The 19,930-nt window shown below is 40.3% G+C and overlaps 1 protein-coding gene across 3 annotated transcripts in view; it reads left to right on the forward strand.

Moving 5' to 3' along the window:
* The window catches only part of wasf1 (WASP family member 1), a 116,671-nt gene that overhangs the window by 58,031 nt on the left and 38,710 nt on the right, over positions 1–19,930 (forward strand). For all 3 annotated transcript variants that reach the window (XM_087805952.1, XM_087805954.1, XM_087805953.1), the window contains exons 2-4: positions 2,848–2,987; positions 5,151–5,285; positions 16,333–16,486. In XM_087805952.1, coding sequence (XP_087662078.1) covers positions 2,855–2,987; positions 5,151–5,285; positions 16,333–16,486 — 422 coding nt within the window. In that variant the 5' untranslated portion in view covers positions 2,848–2,854. The remainder of the gene's footprint in view (positions 1–2,847; positions 2,988–5,150; positions 5,286–16,332; positions 16,487–19,930) is intronic.

The following is a 19,930-nucleotide window of genomic DNA, read 5'->3' on the forward strand; positions in this document are numbered from 1 at the left end:
ACACTATCCTGATGCATACTAACTTCTAGTACACTAAGAGAAGTGTGTGATTTGAGACACAGCACATGATTGTGTTTCTCCTCCTGGGGTCAGAGGTGAAGGTTCAATGATGGTACGACCTTTATTCTCCCGTCACGATATGAGATGTGACGACATTTTAGAAATCAGGCTTTTAAAATGAACTAAAAGGAGGCACATGGTCCAGTTTAGGGTTTTTTGTTCTCATGAAAGTAGATAGTAGTAGATACAGCTGTTGCCATGGCGACGGGCGGCAGCTGGAGGAAGCCCGCGAGGGGATTGGATCATAAACATTGGACGACGGTGTGATGGGGGTCGAGGCGGAGGTAAACATTGATTGGCGACTCATTGAACAAGAGAATGTGTGGAGAATAAACCACACACATGTATATATACAGAGGTGCCAGTTATATATCATATAGTTTCATATACTGTAACGAGCTGCAGTCGGTTGTATTTATTCTTGTGTTGTTACCATATTGGAAATAAGTGCGATATTTGATATTGGTGTCTTTAATTGTGATATAAATGCGGTATTTTTTTTCTTTCACCTACAAATGCGAGTACTGTAGTGAAGGTCCGTGGGTTTAGAGACGAAAAAACAATTCAATATTTCCCTTTCGTTTATTTCCGCGCTTCGGTGCCGTAATGATGGTAGAAAAATATCACTTATAACGCTCAGTCTCGCGGGGCTTGCATCGGTTTTCCCGCCAAAACTGAGCGACATCAGAGAGGAGCCGCCGGCGCGTCTTGATATCACCAAATCAATAATAAATCACCTCCTTGTACACGCACACATAACACTTTATAAATGATGCTAACAACTTAGCTTGTTAGCATACGGTGAAGACGCACACATAACACTTTATAAATGATGCTAACAACTTAGCTTGTTAGCATACGGTGAAGACGCACACATAACACTTTATAAATGATGCTAACAACTTAGCTTGTTAGCATACGGAGAAGACGGACACATAACACTTTATAAATGACGCTAACAACTTAGCTCGTTAGCATACGGTGAAGACGCACACATAACACTTTATAAATGACGCTAACAACTTAGCTCGTTAGCATACGGTGAAGACGCACACATAACACTTTATAAATGACGTTAACAACTTAGCTCGTTAGCATACGGTGAAGACGCACACATAACACTTTATAAATGACGCTAACAACTTAGCTCGTTAGCATACGGTGCAGATGCACACATAACACTTTATAAATGACGCTAACAACTTAGCTCATTAGCATACGGTGAAGACGCACACATAACACTTTATAAATGACGCTAACAACTTATCTCGTTAGCATACGGTGAAGACGCACACATAACACTTTATAAATGACGCTAACAACTTAGCTCGTTTGCATACGGTGAAGACGCACACATAACACTTTATAAATGACGCTAACAACTTAGCTCGTTAGCATACGGTGAAGACGCACGCATAACACTTTATAAATGACGCTAACAACTTAGCTCGTTAGCATACGGTGAAGACGCACACATAACACTTTATAAATGACGCTAACAACGTAGCTTGTTAGCATACGGTGAAGACGCACACATAACACTTTATAAATGACGCTAACAACGTAGCTTGTTAGCATACGGTGAAGACGCACACATAACACTTTATAAATGATGCTAACAACTTAGCTTGTTAGCATACGGTGAAGACGGACACATAACACTTTATAAATGACGCTAACGAATGGATGAAAGATGGATGGATTAATAGATGGATGGATGGATGGATTAATAGATGGATGAATGGATGGATGAAAGATGGATGGATTAATAGATGGATGGATGGATGGATGGATTAATAGATTGATGGATGGATGCATGGATGGATGAAAGATGGATGGATTAATAGATGGATGATGGATGGATTAATAGATTGATGGATGGATGCATGGATGGATGAAAGATGGATGGATTAATAGATTGATGGATGGATGGATTAATAGATGGATGGATGGATGAAAGATGGATGGATTAATAGATTGATGGATGGATGCATGGATGGATGAAAGATGGATGGATTAATAGATAGATGGATGGATTAATAGATAGATGGATGGATGGATGGATTAATAGATTGATGGATGGATGGATGAAAGATGGATGGATTAATAGATGGATGGATTAATAGATTGATGGATGGATGGATGAAAGATGGATGGATTAATAGATGGATGGATGGATGAATGATGAGTGGATGGACGAAGGATGAGTGGATGGATGAAAGATGGATGGATTAATAGATTGATGGATGGATGGATTAATAGATGGATGGATGGATGAAAGATGGATGGATTAATAGATTGATGGATGGATGGATTAATAGATTGATGGATGGATGGATGAAAGATGGATGGATTAATAGATGGATGGATGGATGGATGGATTAATAGATTGATGGATGGATGGATGAAAGATGAGTGGATGGATGAAGGATGGATAGAATGGATTTAATCAATAAAAATACATTCAACCTTTCAATGTAACAATTGTTGGATTCAATTTTTATGAAAGAAAACAACATTTCAATAATAATAATAATAATAATAATAATAACACACTTCAACCAGTCATTATTGCGTAACAGACTCATGTCTTCCTGCACTGGTTTGAATGGAGGTCCAGGTCCTCGCACTCGTGCAGAGCATTAGTAGAAGGATCACGGATGAGTAGCTTGACAAAGTGCTACAGTGTTGTGGCCTGAGGAGGATCTGCTCGTGTTCCTCTCCGGGTCCGTCATCACGTGTCGTCCAAAGTGACGTCATGTTCTTCTTCTTGTCTCCTGCTCTCAGGTAGAAGATGCCGCTGGTAAAGAGGACCATCGAGCCTCGGCATCTGTGCCACACGGTGCTGCCGAGGAACATCAAGAACGAGCTGGAGTGTGTGACCAACATCTCCTTGGCCAGCGTCATCCGCCAGCTCAGCAGCCTCAGTGAGTAGAAGATCTTTGTGTTTCATTGTGTTTGTGTTTCATTGTGTTTGTGTTTCATTGTGTTTGTGTTTCATTGTGTTTGTGTTTCATCATGTTTGTGTTTCATTGTGTTTGTGTTTCATTGTGTTTGTGTTTCATTGTGTTTGTGTTTCATTGTGTTTGTGTTTCATGATGTTTGTGTTTCATTGTGTTTGTGTTTCATTGTGTTTGTGTTTCATTGTGTTTGTGTTTCATTGTGTTTGTGTTTCATTGTGTTTGTGTTTCATTGTGTTTGTGTTTCATCATGTTTGTGTTTCATCATGTTTGTGTTTCATTGTGTTTGTGTTTCATTGTGTTTGTGTTTAATCATGTTTGTGTTTCATTGTGTTTGTGTTTCATTGTGTTTGTGTTTCATCATGTTTGTGTTTCATCATGTTTGTGTTTCATTGTGTTTGTGTTTCATCATGTTTGTGTTTCATCATGTTTGTGTTTCATCATGTTTGTGTTTCATCATGTTTGTGTTTCATTGTGTTTGTGTTTCATCGTGTTTGTGTTTCATCATGTTTGTGTTTCATTGTGTTTGTGTTTCATCATGTTTGTGTTTCATCATGTTTGTGTTTCATCATGTTTGTGTTTCATTGTGTTTGTGTTTCATGATGTTTGTGTTTCATCATGTTTGTGTTTCATCATGTTTGTGTTTCATTGTGTTTGTGTTTCATCATGTTTGTGTTTCATCATGTTTCTGTTTCATCATGTTTGTGTTTCATTGTGTTTGTGTTTCATCATGTTTGTGTTTCATCATGTTTGTGTTTCATCATGTTTGTGTTTCATCATGTTTGTGTTTCATTGTGTTTGTGTTTCATTGTGTTTGTGTTTCATGATGTTTGTGTTTCATCATGTTTGTGTTTCATTGTGTTTGTGTTTCATGATGTTTGTGTTTCATCATGTTTGTGTTTCATCATGTTTGTGTTTCATTGTGTTTGTGTTTCATTGTGTTTGTGTTTCATTGTGTTTGTGTTTCCTGGAGCTGCTCAGACCTCATTATTTACTTATTTATGGATAATTTACTAACCATCAGATTCATACGACCAGATAACCATCACACACTGATGATACAATAGAGTCACACATCACAACAACACACGCTGATGATACAATAGAGTCACACATCACAACACACACACACTGATGATACAATAGAGTCACACATCACAACAACACACACTGATGATACAATAGAGTCACACATCACAACAACACACGCTGATGATACAATAGAGTCACGCATCACAACAACACACAATGATGATACAATAGAGTCACACATCACAACAACACACACATTGATGATACAATAGAGTCACACATCACAACAACACACACTGATGAAACAATAGAGTCACACATCACAACAACAAACACTGATGATACAATAGAGTCACACATCACAACAACACACACACAGTGATGATACAATAGAGTCACGTCACAACAACACTCACACACTGATGATACAATAGAGTCACACATCACAACAACACACACACACACTGATGATACAATAGAGTCACACATCACAACAACACACACACACTGATGATACAATAGAGTCACACATCACAACAACACAAACACACTGATGATACAATAGAGTCACACATCACAACAACACACACACACTGATGATACAATAGAGTCACACATCACAACAACACACACACACTGATGATACAATAGAGTCACACATCACAACAACACACACTGATGATACAATAGAGTCACACATCACAACAACAAACACACACTGATGATACAATAGAGTCACACATCACAACAACACACACACTCATGATACAATAGAGTCACACATCACAACAACACACACACTGATGATACAATAGAGTCACACATCACAACAACACACACACTGATGATACAATAGAGTCACACATCACAAAAACACACACTGATGATACAATATAGTCACACATCACAACAACAAACACACACTGATGATACAATAGAGTCACACATCACAACAACACACACTGATGATACAATAGAGTCACACATCACAACAACACACACACACTGATGATACAATAGAGTCACACATGCTAACATAGACCAAGAGTGCGACTTCACATTGAAAAGAACATGAATCTAATGCGATCTCGTCTGCAGGTAAATATGCGGAGGATCTGTTCGGCGAGCTCTTCAACGAGGCTCACTCCTTCTCCTTCCGGGTCAACTCTCTGCAGGAGCGAGTGGACCGTCTCTCCATCAGCGTCACGCAGCTGGACCCGAAAGAGGAGGAACGTGAGTGATGTTCAGCGTATATAAGGCTTCGTCGGTGAGCGTGTGCTTCAGTGATGGAACTCTTCCTGTCGCCTCCCACACTCTCTGCCGCGAGAGAAACTCCCACGCCGTCGTTTTCTCTTCTCCGTGAAGGAAAACATCACAAAGCTGCTGCCAAACCTGTGCTGTGATGTACTTTCATTAAATGTGGGATCACACTGCTCAGAGTCGGAATAGAAGCGAGCCTCCTGGGACATGGAAGGAAGAGAGTTGCAACATGGCTGCAGGTTCTGTTCCCATGACAGTTAATCCAGAAAGTTACTTCTCGTCACACACACACTTGACATTACAGGCTTTTAAACAGAGCTTTTTGTTAACAAGCGTCTTTCAAACACACTCTGTGTGTCTTTTAACTTCCTTCTCCTTTTATGTCTCTGTCTTCAGACCTTAAGCTTTGACCGTTAGCTTCACCTCACACGCATGAAACCATTGACAACCAAACATATGACGTCCTGTGACGTCCTGTGACGTCCTGTGACGTCCTGTTACGTCCTGTTACGTCCTGTGACGTCCTGTTACGTCCTGTTACGTCCTGTGACGTCCTGTTACGTCCTGTTACGTCCTGTGACGTCTTATGACGTCCTGTGACGTCCTGTGACGTCCTGTGACGTCCTGTTACGTCCTGTTACGTCCTGTGACGTCCTGTGACGTCCTGTTACGTCCTGTTACGTCCTGTTACGTCCTGTGACGTCCTGTGACGTCCTGTGACGTCCTGTGACGTCCTGTTACGTCCTGTTACGTCCTGTGACATCCTGTGATGCCTTATGACGTCCTGTTACGTCTTATGGCGTCCTGTGACGTCCTATGGCGTCCTGTCAGTCCTATGACGTCCTGTGACGTCCTGTGACGTCCTGTGACGTCCTGTGACGTCCTGTGACGTCCTGTGACGTCCTGTGACGTCCTGTTACGTCTTGTGACATCCTGTGACGTCTTATGGCGTCCTGTGACGTCCTATGGCGTCCTGTCAGTCCTATGACGTCCTATGACGTCCTGTGACGTCCTGTGACGTCCTGTGACGTCCTGTGACGTCCTGTGACGTCCTGTGACGTCCTGTGACGTCCTGTGACGTCTTATGACGTCCTGTGACGTCCTGTGACGTCTTATGACGTCCTGTGACGTCTTATGACGTCCTGTTACGTCCTGTTACGTCCTATGGCGTCCTGTTACGTCTTATGACGTCCTGTTCCGTCCTATGGCTCCCTATAATGTCCTATGATGTCCTGTTACATCCTGTGACGTCTTATGACGTCCTGTTACGTCCTCTGACGTCCTGTGAAGTCCTGTGATGCCTTATGACTTCTTATGGCGTCCTGTGACATCTTATGGCGTCCTGTGACGTCCTGTGAAGTCCTGTGATGCCTTATGACTTCTTATGGCGTCCTGTGACATCTTATGGCGTCCTGTGACGTCCTATGGCGTCCTGTGATGTCCTGTTACGTCCTATGGCGTCCTGTTACGTCTTATGACGTCCTGTTACGTCCTATGGCTCCCTATAATGTCCTATGATGTCCTGTTACATCCTGTGACGTCTTATGATGTCCTGTTACGTCTTCTGACGTCCTGTGAAGTCCTGTGACATCCTGTTCCGTCCTATGATGTCCTGTTACGTCCTATGGCGTCCTGTTACGTCTTATGACGTCCTGTTATGTCCTATGGCTCCCTATAATGTCCTATGATTTCCTGTTACATCCTGTGACGTCTTATGATGTCCTGTTACGTCCTCTGACGTCCTGTGAAGTCCTGTGACATCCTGTTCCGTCCTATGATGTCCTGTTACGTCCTATGGCGTCCTGTTACGTCTTATGACGTCCTGTTACGTCCTATGGCTCCCTATAATGTCCTATGATGTCCTGTTACATCCTGTGACGTCTTATGACGTCCTGTTACGTCCTCTGACGTCCTGTGACGTCCTGTGAAGTCTTATGGCGTCCTGTGACGTCCTATGGCGTCCTGTCAGTCCTATGACGTCCTGTGACGTCCTGTGACGTCCTGTTACATTCTGTGACGTCTTATGACGTCCTATGACGTCCTCTGACGTCCTCTGACGTCCTGTGACGTCCTGTGACGTTCTGTTACGTCCTATGACGTCCTCTTACGTCTTCTGACATCCTGTTACGTCCTGTGACGTCCTGTGACGTCCTGTGACGTCTTGTGACGTCTTATCGTCCTGTGACGTCTTATGATAGTCCTGTTACGTCCTATGACGTCCTGTTACGTCCTCTGACATCCTGTTACTTCCTATGATGTCCTATGACGTCCTTTTACGTCCTATTCCATCTTATGACGTCCTGTGACGTCTTATGACGTCCTGTGACGTCTTATGACGTCCTGTTATGTCCTATGGCGTCCTGTTACGTCCTGTTACGTCCTATGATGTCCTGTGACGTCCTGTGACATCCTGTGAGGTCTTATGACAGTCCTGTTACGTCCTATGACGTCCTGTTTCGTCCTCTGACGTCCTGTTACGTCCTCTGACATCTTATTACCCCCTATGACGTCCTGTGGCGTCCTATGACGTCCTGTTACGTCCTCTGACATCTTGTTACCCCCTATGACGTCCTGTGGCGTCCTATGACGTCCTGTGGCGTCCTATGACGTCCTGTGGCGTCCTATGACGTCCTGTGGCGTCCTATGATGTCCTTTGACGTCCTATAATGTCCTGTGGATCTTCATCAGACTCATGTGAGCTACAACCTCGGGAGATAAATGTTTTAATTCCTATGATCTCATTTTTGCTAATTGCAAGTTTTCCACGTTGATGCTGAAATAATTAAAAAAGCTCAATAGTGAGGATTTATCTTCCTGCACCCGCGGATCTACAGAAGGTCCAGAGGCTTCGTGGTCCTCCATCCCTGACACTGGTCCTGATGTGAAGCTGTGGAGCGTCACTGTAGCACTTTAGTGAAGAACAGGTTGAAGGATGGATGTGGAGGACGAGCCACTGCAGCAAACCTGCTGAGGTGTGAAAGAACTGCAGGATCCTCTGGTTCTGAACGTCTGCTCTGGTTCCTCACTCACGGGAACAAGCTCTTTTGAATCTTCTCTCTTTGGGTCTCCACAGCTTTGTGTGCGCCTCGTGAGGAAGATGAAGAAAAGACGCATCACACACTCGACCACACACACACACACACACACACACACTCTGAGTGCTGTAGCTCACGTGACTTGTGAGTGTGTAGTGGTGGACAGAAGACTTCAGACGGTCAACGAGGTTCAGATACGGAGAAGAGTTTTGGATTGAAGGTCATGTTTGAGAGAGAATCCAGTCCTGAACCCCTGTGTTGACCAAGAGGCTTGAAAAATAAACACGTTTGTGGTATCCCTTGTGATGTCTCAAGTGACCGGGGAGGTCGGTCACCTTGACCCAAAGACAACACAAGGGATACCACAAACACATTTGTTTTCGGGCCTCTGGGTCACCTTGACCCTAAGATAACTCAAGGGTTACACCGAGGACAAATATAAGACAAAATGAGATCGTTGATCTCGTCCTCCATCGTTGATCTCGTCCTCCATCGTTGATCTCGTCCTCCATCATTGATCTCGTCCTCCATCGTTGATCTCGTCCTCCATCGTTGATCTCGTCCTCCGTCGTTGATCTCGTCCTCCATCATTGATCTCGTCCTCCATCATTGATCTCGTCCTCCATCGTTGATCTCGTCCTCCGTCGTTGATCTCGTCCTCCGTCGTTGATCTCGTCCTCCGTCGTTGATCTCGTCCTCCGTCGTTGATCTCGTCCTCCGTCGTTGATCTCGTCCTCCGTCGTTGATCTCGTCCTCCGTCGTTGATCTCGTCCTCCATCGTTGATCTCGTCCTCCATCGTTGATCTCGTCCTCCGTCGTTGATCTCGTCCTCCGTCGTTGATCTCGTCCTCCGTCGTTGATCTCGTCCTCCGTCGTTGATCTCGTCCTCCATCGTTGATCTCGTCCTCCGTCGTTGATCTCGTCCTCCGTCGTTGATCTCGTCCTCCATCGTTGATCTCGTCCTCCATCGTTGATCTCGTCCTCCATCGTTGATCTCGTCCTCCATCGTTGATCTCGTCCTCCGTCGTTGATCTCGTCCTCCGTCGTTGATCTCGTCCTCCATCGTTGATCTCGTCCTCCGTCGTTGATCTCGTCCTCCGTCGTTGATCTCGTCCTCCGTCGTTGATCTCGTCCTCCATCGTTGATCTCGTCCTCCATCGTTGATCTCGTCCTCCATCGTTGATCTCGTCCTCCGTCGTTGATCTCGTCCTCCGTCGTTGATCTCGTCCTCCATCGTTGATCTCGTCCTCCATCGTTGATCTCGTCCTCCGTCGTTGATCTCGTCCTCCGTCGTTGATCTCGTCCTCCATCGTTGATCTCGTCCTCCATCGTTGATCTCGTCCTCCATCGTTGATCTCGTCCTCCATCGTTGATCTCGTCCTCCGTCGTTGATCTCGTCCTCCGTCGTTGATCTCGTCCTCCGTCGTTGATCTCGTCCTCCGTCGTTGATCTCGTCCTCCGTCGTTGATCTCGTCCTCCGTCGTTGATCTCGTCCTCCGTCGTTGATCTCGTCCTCCGTCGTTGATCTCGTCCTCCGTTGTTGATCTCGTCCTCCGTCGTTGATCTCGTCCTCCGTCGTTGATCTCGTCCTCCGTCGTTGATCTCGTCCTCCGTCGTTGATCTCGTCCTCCGTCGTTGATCTCGTCCTCCGTCGTTGATCTCGTCCTCCGTCGTTGATCTCGTCCTCCATCGTTGATCTCGTCCTCCATCGTTGATCTCGTCCTCCGTCGTTGATCTCGTCCTCCATCGTTGATCTCGTCCTCCATCGTTGATCTCGTCCTCCGTCAATGATCTCGTCCTCCATCGTTGATCTCGTCCTCCATCGTTGATCTCGTCCTCCGTCGTTGATCTCGTCCTCCATCGTTGATCTCGTCCTCCGTCAATGATCTCGTCCTCCATCGTTGATCTCGTCCTCCATCTTTGATCTCGTCCTCCATCGTTGATCTCGTCGTCCGTCGTTGATCTCGTCCTCCATCGTTGATCTCGTCCTCCGTCGTTGATCTCGTCCTCCGTCGTTGATCTCGTCCTCCATCGTCCTCCATCGTTGATCTCGTCCTCCGTCATTGATCTCGTCCTCCGTCGTTGATCTCGTCCTCCATCGTTGATCTCGTCCTCCGTCGTTGATCTCGTCCTCCATCGTTGATCTCGTCCTCCATCGTTGATCTCGTCCTCCTTCGTTGATCTCGTCCTCCGTCGTTGATCTCGTCCTCCGTCGTTGATCTCGTCCTCCATCGTTGATCTCGTCCTCCGTCGTTGATCTCGTCCTCCATCATTGATCTCGTCCTCGTCCTCGGTCATTGATCTCGTCCTCCATCGTTGATCTCGTCCTCCATCATTGATCTCGTCCTCGTCCTCGGTCATTGATCTCGTCCTCGGTCATTGATCTCGTCCTCGGTCATTGATCTCGTCCTCCATCGTTGATCTCGTCCTCCATCATTGATCTCGTCCTCGTCCTCGGTCATTGATCTCGTCCTCGGTCATTGATCTCGTCCTCGGTCATTGATCTCGTCCTCCATCGTTGATCTCGTTCTCCATCGTTGATCTCGTCCTCCATCATTTATCTCGTCCTCGGTCATTGATCTCGTCCTCCATCGTTGATCTCGTCCTCGTCCTCGGTCATTGATCTCGTCCTCCATCGTTGATCTCGTCCTCCGTCATTGATCTCGTCCTCCATCGTTGATCTCGTCCTCCATCGTTGATCTCGTCCTCCATCGTTGATCTCGTCCTCCATCGTTGATCTTGTCCTCCGGTTCTCTCTCACACACACACACACACACACACACACACACACACACACACACACACACACACACACACACACACACTTGTTTACAGCGACACAAGGTTTTACTGTTTGCTGTTCAGATACTTTCAAGGTCAGAGGGAGGACGAGTGTGTTTTTTTGTTCTGCAACAAAAGTACCTGCGAGTAGAAATGAAGTTAAACTCACGACTTGTACTTTGTGTCGAGTCATGTTCCTGCTGGTTTTGTATAAACTGCTATGAAAAACACAGATGATTCCTCAACACCAACTATTACTACTACGACCTGCTCGTGTACTAGTACCATAGCCTGGTGTACCACTGAGAAAATGGCTTCCTCTATAAAAAGTACTTATTTTTCTTCTAGTACTGTCTGTAAAAAAACACCTGAAAACTCTTCAACATCTTCTACCAGCACCTGATATATCATTTCACTCTCTTTCTTTTTCCTTTCTCCAGGCAGTTTTTAGTGTTTCTAAGTATCTCATTCTGTATGTACTGTATGTTTTTATTTATTTATACCGTAGTAAACATTACTAGTATTACATTTTATTAGATGCTCATGAGGTACAGTCAGATGTAGAGAAACTGCAGGTCACATGACCAAACATCAGCTTTAAGAGCTGCTGCAGACCTCTGTATCCTCTCGTCCTCAGTCATCGCTGCCAGTTCACCAGTTTCTTTTGGAGGAAACGACGAATGTTGTCAACTAGTGGCCGGAGGTTTAACTGCAGCACACGAATGAATAAACGCTGTAAATATTTGAGTGTTAATTGTAAATTATACACACACGATTGAAATATAAACCATAAAATAACTATGAATTAAAAATTCAAAGATTAAAGAAAATTAAAAAATATACTATTATTTATTTTTTACAGTGCTATTGTGTATTGATACAATATCTGGGGAAATATTGCGATACATCATTAAACCAATATTTTCTTACACCCCCTAGTATGTAATATTATAATTATTGAGCAGTTTGGAGTACTATAAATACACCTACAAATAATTTTACATCTACTACTTCAACTTCTACTACTAATTCTACTACTACAACTACTTATACTTTTACTACTATTCTACTACTACTACTACTACTACTATTTATGCTTTTCTGCTAATTCGACTACTTATACATATAATTTTTCTACTGCTTATACTACTTATACTTTTACTACTAATTCTACTACTAATACTTGTACTACTAATTCTACTACAATTACTACTACTTGTACTTTTACTACTAATTGACTACTACTACTACTTATACTTTTACTACTACTTATACTTGTACTACTAATTCTACTACTGCTTCTACTACTTATACTTGTACTACTAATTCTACTACTGCTTCTACTACTTATACTTATACTACTAATTATACTACTGCTTATACTACTTATACTTATACTGCTAATTATACTACTACTACTACTCATGCTAATACTACCAATTCTACTACTACTACTACTTATACCTGTACTAATAATAATTTGCTTTTGTGTATTGATACAATATCGGGGGTAAATACTGCGATACATCATTAAACCAATACTTTCTTACACCCCTAGTATGTAATATTATAATTATTGAGCAGTTTGGAGTACTATAAATTCACCTACAAATACTTTTACTTCTACTACTTTAACTTCTACTACTAATTCTACTACTACTACTATTTATGCTTTTCTGCTAATTCGACTACTTATACTTATAATTTTTCTACTGCTTATACTACTTATACTTTAACTACTAATTCTACTACAATTACTACTACTTGTACTTTTACTACTAATTTGACTACTACTACTACTTATACTTTTACTACTACTTATACTTGTACTACTAATTCTACTACTGCTTCTACTACTTATACTGCTGATTATACTACTACTACTACTCATGCTAATACTACCAATTCTACTACTACTACTACTTATACTTGTACTAATAATTAATTTGCTTTTGTGTATTGATACAATATCGGGGGTAAATACTGCGATACATCATTAAACTAATATTTTCTTACACCCCCTAGTATGTAATATTATAATTATTGAGCAGTTTAAAGTACTATAAATACACCTACAAATACTTTTACTTCTACTACTTTTACTTCTACTACTAATTCTACTACTACAACTTCTTATACTTTTACTACTATTCTACTACTACTACTACTACTACTACTTATGCTTTTCTGCTAATTCGACTACTTATACTTATAATTTTTCTACTGCTTATACATACTACTTATACTTTTACTACTAATTCTACTACTAATACTTTTACTACTAATTCTACTACAATTCCTACTACTTGTACCTTTACTACTAATTTGACTACTACTACTACTTATACTTTTACTACTACTTATACTTGTACTACTAATTCTACTACTGCTTCTACTACTTATACTGCTGATTATACTACTACTACTACTCATACTAATACTACCAACTCTACTACTACTACTACTTATACTTGTACTAATAATTAATTTGCTTTTGTGTATTGATACAATATCGGGGGTAAATACTGCGATACATCATTAAACCAATATTTTCTTACACCCCCTAATACTTTTACTACTACTTATACTTGTACTACTAATTCTACTACTGCTTCTACTACTTATACTGCTGATTATACTACTACTACTGCTAATTCGACTACTTATACTTATAATTTTTCTACTGCTTATACTACTTATACTTTTACTACTAATTCTACTACTAATACTTACTACTAATTTGACTACTACTACTACTTATACTTGTACTTCTACTTCTACTTGTACTACTAATTCTACTACTGCTTCTACTACTTATACTTATACTACTAATTATACTACTGCTTATACTACTTACTACTACTACTCATGCTAATACTACCAATTCTACTACTACTACTACTTATACTTGTACTAATAATTAATTTGCTTTTGTGTATTGATACAATATCGGGGGTAAATACTGCGATACATCATTAAACCAATATTTTCTTACAACCCCTAGTATGTAATATTATAATTATTGAGCAGTTTGGAGTACTATAAATACACCTACAAATACTTTTACTTCTACTACTTTTACTTCTACTACTAATTCTACTACTACAACTTCTTATACTTTTACTACTATTCTACTACTACTACTACTACTACTACTTATGCTTTTCTGCTAATTCGACTACTTATACTTATAATTTTACTACTAATTCTACTACTAATACTTTTACTACTAATTTGACTACTTATACTACTTATACTTGTACTACTACTTATACTTGTACTACTAATTCTACTACTGCTTCTACTACTTATACTTGTACTACTAATTATACTACTGCTTATACTACTTACTCTTACTACTACTCATGCTAATACTACCAATTCTACTACTACTACTACTTATACTTGTACTAATAATAATTTGCTTTTGTGTATTGATACAATATCGGGGGTAAATACTGCGATACATCATTAAACCAATACTTTCTTACACCCCTAGTATGTAATATTATAATTATTGAGCAGCAAGTACTATAAATACACCTTCAAATACTTTTAATTCTACTACTTTTACTTCTACTACTAATTCTACTACTACAACTTCTTATACTTTTACTACTATTCTACTACTACTACTACTACTACTACTACTTATGCTTTTCTGCTAATTCGACTACTAATACTTATAATTTTTCTACTGCTTATACTACTTATACTTTTACTACTAATTCTACTACTAATACTTTTACTACTAATTCTACTACAATTACTACTACTTATACTTTTACTACTAATTTGACTATTACTACTACTTATACTTTTACTACTGCTTATACTTATACTACTAATTCTACTACTGCTTCTACTAGTTATACTTGTACTACTAATTCTACTACTGCTTCTACTACTTATACTTGTACTACTAATTCTACTACTGCTTCTACTACTTATACTTATACTGCTAATTATACTACTACTACTACTCATGCTAATACTACCAATTCTACTACTACTACTACTTATACTTGTACTAATAATAATTTGCTTTTGTGTATTGATACAATATCGGGGGTAAATACTGCGATACATCATTAAACCAATACTTTCTTACACCCCTAGTATGTAATATTATAATTATTGAGCAGTTTGAAGTACTATAAATACACCTACAAATACTTTTAATTCTACTACTTTTACTTCTACTACTAATTCTACTACTACAACTTCTTATACTTTTACTACTATTCTACTACAATTACTACTACTTGTACTTTTACTACTAATTTGACTACTACTACTACTTATACTTTTACTACTACTTATACTTATACTACTAATTCTACTACTGCTTCTACTACTTATACTTGTACTACTAATTCTACTACTGCTTCTACTACTTATACTGCTGATTATACTACTACTACTACTCATGCTAATACTACCAATTCTACTACTACTACTACTTATAATCTGTACTACTACTTATACATTCAATAATTATAATATTACATACTAGAGGTATGTAATACCTCTAGTATGTAATTATTGAGCAGTTTGAAGTACTATAAATACACCTACAAATACCGCCCTCTCATGTCCCTGGTGGTACTAAGATCAGGATCTGACTGTAAACAGTACTTCTGAGGTTCTTCGTCTTCTCGTCATGGCAACTACTGGTTAGTGTAACTACCACCAACATCACACTCGTGTGTGCGTCTCACACATGGTTACACACCTCTGCGTCTTCACACACAGCCAGTAAAAACTTCATTGTTTTGTCCTCTCGCAGTATATTCTCGTCTTTCTGTGCAAGATTCATCCGCCACACTCTGAGCAGTGTTTTAAGTGTATTTATCCCCACGGCAACAGCAAAGTGATTCCATTTGTCGTCCTCTCATGTATAATTCAGTCGGCGCTGGGTTTGTGTCCAAGAGTGCGGTGTAAGAATCTCTCTCTCCCTCCGAGCGAGCATCGATTTTACAATCATTCGTCCGCTTTGAGAAAATGTCAGCGTTCCCGGTCCAGAGAAGGTCAGCAGCTCCTGGACCGGTCGTGGCTCTCCTGGAGATGGACGGAGGCGGAGAGTCTGGGCCGCGACCGGGAGAGGATGGATGGCTGCTAATGTGTTCCGCGTGTGACTCGCGGCGGAGATGATCTTTGTTTTGATGACCGAAGACCCACTGTGAGTCTTTGTTCTCCCGCAGTGTCGCTCCAGGACATCACCATGAGAAAAGCCTTCAGAAGTTCCACCATCCAGGACCAGCAGATGTTCGACCGCACGTCCCTGCCCGTCCCCATGCAGGAGACCTTCACGGCCTGCGAGCAACCGCCGCCGCTCAACATCCTGTCGCCCTACAGGTGTGTTACCTGTTGTCGTTATTTTGTTGAGTGTGTGATAGTGTAGTAACAAGTATATATGTGTAGTATTGTCCAGTACTTGACTCTGGTGTTGTGATAGTGTAGTAACAAGGATATATGTGTAGTATTGTCCAGTACTTGACTCTGGTGTTGTGATAGTGTAGTAACAAGTATATATGTGTAGTATTGTCCAGTACTTGACTCTGGTGTTGTGATAGTATATTAACAAGTATATATGTGTTGTTTTGTCCAGTACTTGACTCTGGTGTTGTGATAGTGTAGTTACAAGTATATATGTGTAGTATTGTCCAGTACTTGACTCTGGTGTTGTGATAGTGTAGTAACAAGTATATATGTGTAGTATTGTCCAGTACTTGACTCTGGTGTTGTGATAGTGTAGTTACAAGTATATATGTGTAGTATTGTCCAGTACTTGACTCTGGTGTTGTGATAGTGTAGTTACAAGTATATATGTGTAGTATTGTCCAGTACTTGACTCTGGTGTTGTGATAGTGTAGTAACAAGTATATATGTGTAGTATTGTCCAGTACTTGACTCAGGTGTTGTGATAGTGTAGTAACAAATATATATGTGTAGTATTGTCCAGTACTTGACTCTGGTGTTGTGATAGTGTAGTAACAAGTATATATGAGTAGTATTGTCCAGTACTTGACTCTGGTGTTGTGATAGTGTAGTAACAAGTATATATGTGTAGTATTGTCCAGTACTTGACTCTGGTGTTATGATAGTGTAGTAACAAGTATATATGTGTAGTATTGTCCAGTACTTGACTCTGGTGTTGTGATAGTGTAGTAACAAGTATATATGTGTAGTATTGTCCAGTACTTGACTCTGGTGTTATGATAGTGTAGTAACAAGTATATATTTGTAGTATTGTCCAGTACTTGACTCTGGTGTTGTGATAGTGTAGTAACAAGTATATATGAGTAGTATTGTCCAGTACTTGACTCTGGTGTTGTGATAGTGTAGTAACAAGTATATATGTGTAGTATTGTCCAGTACTTGACTCTGGTGTTGTGATAGTGTAGTAACAAGTATATATGTGTAGTATTGTCCAGTACTTGACTCTGGTGTTGTGATAGTATATTAACAAGTATATATGTGTTGTTTTGTCCAGTACTTGACTCTGGTGTTGTGATAGTGTAGTTACAAGTATATATGTGTAGTATTGTCCAGTACTTGACTCTGGTGTTGTGATAGTGTAGTAACAAGTATATATGTGTAGTATTGTCCAGTACTTGACTCTGGTGTTGTGATAGTGTAGTTACAAGTATATATGTGTAGTATTGTCCAGTACTTGACTCTGGTGTTGTGATAGTGTAGTAACAAGTATATATGTGTAGTATTGTCCAGTACTTGACTCTGGTGTTGTGATAGTGTAGTAACAAGTATATATGTGTAGTATTGTCCAGTACTTGACTCAGGTGTTGTGATAGTGTAGTAACAAATATATATGTGTAGTATTGTCCAGTACTTGACTCTGGTGTTGTGATAGTGTAGTAACAAGTATATATGTGTAGTTTAGTCCAGTACTTGACTCTGGTGTTGTGATAGTGTAGTAACAAGTATATATGAGTAGTATTGTCCAGTACTTGACTCTGGTGTTGTGATAGTGTAGTAACAAGTATATATGTGTAGTATTGTCCAGTACTTGACTCTGGTGTTATGATAGTGTAGTAACAAGTATATATGTGTAGTATTGTCCAGTACTTGACTCTGGTGTTGTGATAGTGTAGTAACAAGTATATATGTGTAGTATTGTCCAGTACTTGACTCTGGTGTTATGATAGTGTAGTAACAAGTATATATTTGTAGTATTGTCCAGTACTTGACTCTGGTGTTGTGATAGTGTAGTAACAAGTATATATGAGTAGTATTGTCCAGTACTTGACTCTGGTGTTGTGATAGTGTAGTAACAAGTATATATGTGTAGTATTGTCCAGTACTTGACTCTGGTGTTGTGATAGTGTAGTAACAAGTATATATGTGTAGTATTGTCCAGTACTTGACTCTGGTGTTGTGATAGTATATTAACAAGTATATATGTGTAGTTTTGTCCAGTACTTGACTCTGGTGTTGTGATAGTGTAGTTACAAGTATATATGTGTAGTATTGTCCAGTACTTGACTCTGGTGTTGTGATAGTGTAGTAACAAGTATATATGTGTAGTATTGTCCAGTACTTGACTCTGGTGTTGTGATAGTGTAGTTACAAGTATATATGTGTAGTATTGTCCAGTACTTGACTCTGGTGTTGTGATAGTGTAGTAACAAGTATATATGTGTAGTATTGTCCAGTACTTGACTCTGGTGTTGTGATAGTGTAGTAACAAGTATATATGTGTAGTATTGTCCAGTACTTGACTCAGGTGTTGTGATAGTGTAGTAACAAATATATATGTGTAGTATTGTCCAGTACTTGACTCTGGTGTTGTGATAGTGTAGTAACAAGTATATATGTGTAGTTTTGTCCAGTATTTGACTCTGGTGTTGTGATAGTGTAGTAACAAGTATATATGAGTAGTATTGTCCAGTACTTGACTCTGGTGTTGTGATAGTGTAGTAACAAGTATATATGTGTAGTATTGTCCAGTACTTGACTCTGGTGTTGTGATAGTGTAGTAACAAGTATATATGTGTAGTATTGTCCAGTACTTGACTCTGGTGTTGTGATAGTATATTAACAAGTATATATGTGTTGTTTTGTCCAGTACTTGACTCTGGTGTTGTGATAGTGTAGTTACAAGTATATATGTGTAGTATTGTCCAGTACTTGACTCTGGTGTTGTGATAGTGTAGTAACAAGTATATATGTGTAGTATTGTCCAGTACTTGACTCTGGTGTTGTGATAGTGTAGTTACAAGTATATATGTGTAGTATTGTCCAGTACTTGACTCTGGTGTTGTGATAGTGTAGTAACAAGTATATATGTGTAGTATTGTCCAGTACTTGACTCTGGTGTTGTGATAGTGTAGTAACAAGTATATATGTGTAGTATTGTCCAGTACTTGACTCAGGTGTTGTGATAGTGTAGTAACAAATATATATGTGTAGTATTGTCCAGTACTTGACTCTGGTGTTGTGATAGTGTAGTAACAAGTATATATGTGTAGTTTTGTCCAGTACTTGACTCTGGTGTTGTGATAGTGTAGTAACAAGTATATATGAGTAGTATTGTCCAGTACTTGACTCTGGTGTTGTGATAGTGTAGTAACAAGTATATATGTGTAGTATTGTCCAGTACTTGACTCTGGTGTTATGATAGTGTAGTAACAAGTATATATGTGTAGTATTGTCCAGTACTTGACTCTGGTGTTGTGATAGTGTAGTAACAAGTATATATGTGTAGTATTGTCCAGTACTTGACTCTGGTGTTATGATAGTGTAGTAACAAGTATATATTTGTAGTATTGTCCAGTACTT

The sequence above is a fragment of the Callionymus lyra genome, chromosome 13 (assembly GCF_982586985.1).
Source record: "Callionymus lyra chromosome 13, fCalLyr1.hap1.1, whole genome shotgun sequence".
Taxonomy (NCBI): Eukaryota; Metazoa; Chordata; class Actinopteri; order Syngnathiformes; family Callionymidae; genus Callionymus; species Callionymus lyra.